The following is a 5123-nucleotide window of genomic DNA, read 5'->3' on the forward strand; positions in this document are numbered from 1 at the left end:
TCAAACTGAAGTGCTCCAAGAGAATAAGATTAAGTTTATAGTCCAAATATTATTGTGAGATAATAATATTTGACTTTTCTATTTTTGATAGCCAGTCTAAAAATAGACTTGATCACTCACACTGTGATCACTCACAATTTCATAAAAAATAGAAGTCCATCTATTTTTCCCAACTTGATCAATCATCCATAAACATAGACATGATCCATATGTCTAAAAATAGACATAGTCTAAAAATAGACTTGCGCCAAAAATAGCCTGCGGGCCCACTTAGTGAAGGTGACTCTTTTCACTAAGCTCCATCATCTTGTTGCAATCTCAACAGAAGCCTCGTCTTTTGAGGACTTGTCAAATCTGGGGAAGAATCACTTTCAATCTTTGTTCTCAGACCCGGGAGGGGTTTCTCTAGCTAAAATTATCAGAACAGCTCAAGCTTTCCCTCGCTTTGTGGAGGGGGAGGAGGCGGAAGATCTTTTTAGAGAGGTGAGAAGAGAGGAAGTTGAAAGTATAGTTAAATATATGGAAAAAGACAAAAGTCCGGGCCTGGATGGCTGGACAATTGAACTCTTTACCAATTTTTTTGATCTGATTGGGGATGAACTAACGGAAGTGGTGGAGAAATCAAGGAGGAAAGGTGAGATATATACCCATTTCAATGCTACTTTCATTGCTGTTATACCTAAAAAAGAGGCTCCGGAAACTTTCGAGGATTTCAGGCCAATTTCACTATGCAATTACATCTATAAAATTATTGCCAAAACCATTGCAGTTCGCCTAAAACCGATTCTTTCCAATTGCATCTCATCAAAACAATTTGGTTTCTTAGACGGTCGACAAATTCACGAAGCTATAGGGGTGGCACAGGAAACCATACACAGTATCAGAAAATCAAACTCGAAAGGGGCTGTGTTAAAAATCGACCTGTCTAAAGCCTATGACAGAATTAGCTGGACTTATCTCAGGATGCTTCTGACTCATCTGGGCTTCAAGGTGGAGTTCATAAGCTGGATCATGGGGTGTATTTCAAGTGCAAGCTTTGCAGTTCTCATAAATGGGGCTGCCTCTCAATTCTTCAGGGGAAAAAGGGGGCTGAGACAAGGATGTCCTCTTTCTCCTTTGCTCTTCCTCCTTGCTGCAGAAGGACTCAGCAGAATGATATCGAATGCCAAAAGAACAGGTTTGATAAAAGGTTTGGAAGTTGCTGTAAATTTGTTCATTACTCACCTCCTATTTGTAGATGATATTTTACTATTTACAAATGGGAGCTTAAATGAAATCAAAGAACTTAAAAGTATTCTTGACCTGTTCTTGAAAGCTACAGGGCTACAAATAAACTCAAGAAAGTCCCAGCTAATATTGGAGGGTTTCAACAGACAGGAGGAACTCCTGATTTCATCTTACCTACCTTTCGAGTCTTGTAATATGGAAAGTCCTTTCAAATATCTTGGTTTTTGGTTGAAACCACACTCGTATAAAAAGCAGGACTGGAATTGGCTGGTGGAAAAAATCGAACAAAAAATCTCCCATTGGAGCTTCAAGTGGCTATCTCGGGCAGGAAGGCTGACTCTTGTAAATTCTGTTCTTCAGGCCATGCCTGTGTTCTGGGCAGCCCTGACCTGGATCCCAAAAGGCATCCTCCACAAGATTAAACAACTATGCAGCAGATTCCTTTGGTCAGGGTCAAAGGAGGATTCAGTTCTTCCTTGGGTGGCATGGGACAAAATCGCAAGGCCAAAAGACTGGGGTGGATGGGGCATAAAAAACCTCTATGATTTCAGCACGTCCCTGGCTGCAAAATCTAGATGGCGTATAATAACTTCTGAGAATTTATGGACCAGAGTGGTAAAACCCAAATATATTGATCCCATGCCTTTAGAAGATTGGATAAGGAATCCAAACAAAAAAGGCAGAAATTATTTTGTGATTTGGAAAGCCACTACAAAGGCGTTTAAGGTTATAGAACAGGGTCTGGCTTGGCAGGTTGGAAACGGTGAAAATGTGAGGATTGGAAGAGACCCTTGGGTTGGATGTAACGAATCATACGCTCTATCTCCTGACCTGATTGCTCATCTGGATTCGAAGGGGATATCTGGTCTTAATCAGATTGCAAATTTGGGTCAGTCAACCATTTGGGGCCAAGCATGGAAATCAGAAGAAGATCTAGGTATCGACCCTTTGTGGAGGAATGAGTGACGGAGTTTTCTTCAGGAGCTCAAGAGATCAAATGTTAGGATTCAGGACAGGCCGGACCAATTGGTGTGGGCTCATGCAGAAACTGGAGCCTACTCCCCAAAGGCTGGGTATTCTTTCTTAATGAAGAGGAAAGGGTGGGACATCCCAGAGTGGTGGGTTAAACCCCTGCTAAAGCTAAAATGCCCAAAGAAAGCAAGATTATTCTCTTGGTGTGTGCTAAGAAAGAAAATTCCTACCTGGGATATTCTACAATCCAGATTCAAACAGGGTCCAGGAAGATGCCCCTTATGTTTCTCAGACTCAGAATCCATTACTCATCTGTTCATTGCTTGTCCTTATGCAAGGAAAGTATGGGAGGAGATGCAAAAATTATTAGTGAAAAATGTTAGATGGGAAGGGGATTCTTTTCTTTCAGCTTGGGAGTACTGGTGGAACCACTACCCAGAGAGGAACTTGAGGAACCTCCCCCCCATTGTCTGCTGGGGTATCTGGTTAGCTAGAAATAGAAGCATCTTCAGAGAAAAACTCACTCCAGCGGAAGTGATCGCTATCCAAAGCTCTGCCATTCTGTCTAGTATTCTGGAACCCGAAGAATCTAGGAAAACTATTCCCAGAAAGGAGGAACGAATCAGAGAAGGGATTCCATGGGCCTATTTCGACGGGGCAGCTCAGAACAACAATACGGGTGCTGGGATCATCATCCATTTAAGTTCCTCACACTCTCTAAAAGCCTCTGTGGGACTAGGTCCCGGTACAAACAACTTCGCCGAATTGTCTGCCCTCAAACTTCTTCTATGCTGGCTCATAAGCAGAAATATCTTCACAGTTCAGATCTTTGGGGATTCATTGAATGTAATAAACTGGGTAAATGGAAAATATAGATGCCAAAATTATATGCTGAGGCCACTCCTGGAAGAAATTCAAAATTTAAAACACCATTTTAATGTTTTCTCTATTGAACATATTTACAGGGACAGAAATGAAGATGCAGATAAGCTTTCTAAAGAAGGTTTGCAGCAAGCTGTGGACTCGTGGAGAATAATTGAACAGATGCATGATCAGATCCGTGTGTCGGATCTCCCTCCATATACTTAAAATCTTTAAATATCACTTGTTTCAGTTTTCTGTTTTGACAGTTTATCTATATCCGGATCCGGATCTCATGTAAAAACTGCTGTTTTACTTTCCTGTTTTTGGGCTACTTTTTTGGGATCAAACATATGAAAACATGGTGATTTCCTGTGGGTTGTTTTCCTATGTATAGGAGACCCACGGTTATCTAATTTGGACAGTCAAAATTTTTGACAAAGTTGTCTATGAAAAGCAACGTTACAGCGCTGTTAGCAAGCGAGCAAAAGTTTTTTTTTCTGACTGTTTTTGGTGATACACAGAGGAGTATGTATCTCCCTCTTTGGGACTGTTGTAGGTCTCAAGATCACTGAAAGTTCTGGAATGTTAACTCATATGCTTGTAACTTTTTTATTTCTTATAAAAAAGTTCGTTTTTTCCTTTGGAAAAAAAAAATATATATGAATTAATTTTTTTTTATATTTTTATAAAATATAAAGTTATAATAAACGATTTTGATACATCTTTTTTATTTATTTTTTTCTCAATAATTCTATGTTAGGATGTGGAAATCATTATTATAAAGTAAATAGATATTGATATTATAAAGTAAATCGATATTGATATTATAAAGTAGAAAGTGACTCTAAAATAGTATAAATCAAAATGTTGAAGCATGTAATGTATTTATTTTTAATTAAAGAGTCAACAGAAATAAAAGCTTTTGATTTTTTTAATACATAAAAGATTTTATATAAAAATAGTTTTATAATACTTTTACATTATTATATTATATTATAGATGTTTATGATAAAATTTATGTGAAAAGTAAGATATATATATATATATATATATATATATATATATATATATATATATTATCAATAAGATATTTTCATTTGAAAAAAAAACAAAAATATTCTAAATAAATCGTTGTCTTTTATTTATTTTCAAAAGTAATTTTGTTTTATATTATTTTGAAAAATATCAATATGACTAAAATAACACTTTAGTAAAACAAAGTTTTGGTTAATCACTAAAACTTCATGAGTTGAAAGAAATTAATGTAAGATCAACCATAGTTTCACTTTTTAAATATCTTGTATATAAATAAAATAAATTTCATTTTGAAAATATATAAAGTTAATAATTTTTTTAATTTTATATATTTAGGTTATATTTCTTAATTATATGATGATATAGCTATTTGGTGTCTGGCTTGGCCGTGACTTTAAAATTGGATAATAACTAGCATTTGCACCAGATGTTGCAAAGGAAAGGAAACGTCGCAAGGCATAAATTCAAGAAGAATCATGACATATAAAAAATTATTGAAGTTAAAAATTAGTAAACAAAATGTCATTCAAAGCTACAAGATAAAGAGAAATCACTTATGTTATGCCAAATTTGACAAATTCTATAACCTTCTGAACATAGAGTTATGCTAAATTTGACAAATTCCATAACCTTTCAAACATAGATTGCCTCTTAACCTTCAAAGATGGTATTTCAAGTTCCAATAGCAAATATTTGATAGATTTTGAAAAAATACAAGTAGTAGATGAGATAAACTAAATAAAATAATATTAATTCATGAACAATATGATAAAGAATTAAACATGAATATATGCACATGGTGATGATGGGAGTTAGCATGGAGGTATTGGTTAGTGTGAGTTTTTTTGTGATAAACTTATAAGGAAAGTGAACCATTAGAGAGAGACGAGTAACAACGACATCCAGGAAGGGTAGGGATGAGTGCTCTTCCAATTCCATTGTAAATTGGATATGTGAGGAAACGTTGTTGAGGTGATGAAGAAAAGCTTGGAGGGATGGAAGCCCATGAGGCCACACTACAAAAG

General features: G+C 36.0%; 1 protein-coding gene across 1 annotated transcript; it reads left to right on the top strand.

Moving 5' to 3' along the window:
- The first annotated feature begins 2553 nt into the window (after positions 1-2553).
- Positions 2554-3288, top strand: LOC149143539 (uncharacterized). Its single transcript, XM_089451866.1, has one exon. The coding sequence runs from the start codon at positions 2554-2556 to the stop codon at positions 3286-3288; it is 735 nt and encodes a 244-aa protein (XP_089307992.1).
- Positions 3289-5123: the final 1835 nt, after the last annotated feature.

Source organism: Pinus tabuliformis, chromosome X, assembly GCF_031772625.1.
Source record: "Pinus tabuliformis cultivar Carrire ecotype Pingquan chromosome X, CPIR1, whole genome shotgun sequence".
Classification (NCBI taxonomy): Eukaryota; Viridiplantae; Streptophyta; class Pinopsida; order Pinales; family Pinaceae; genus Pinus; species Pinus tabuliformis.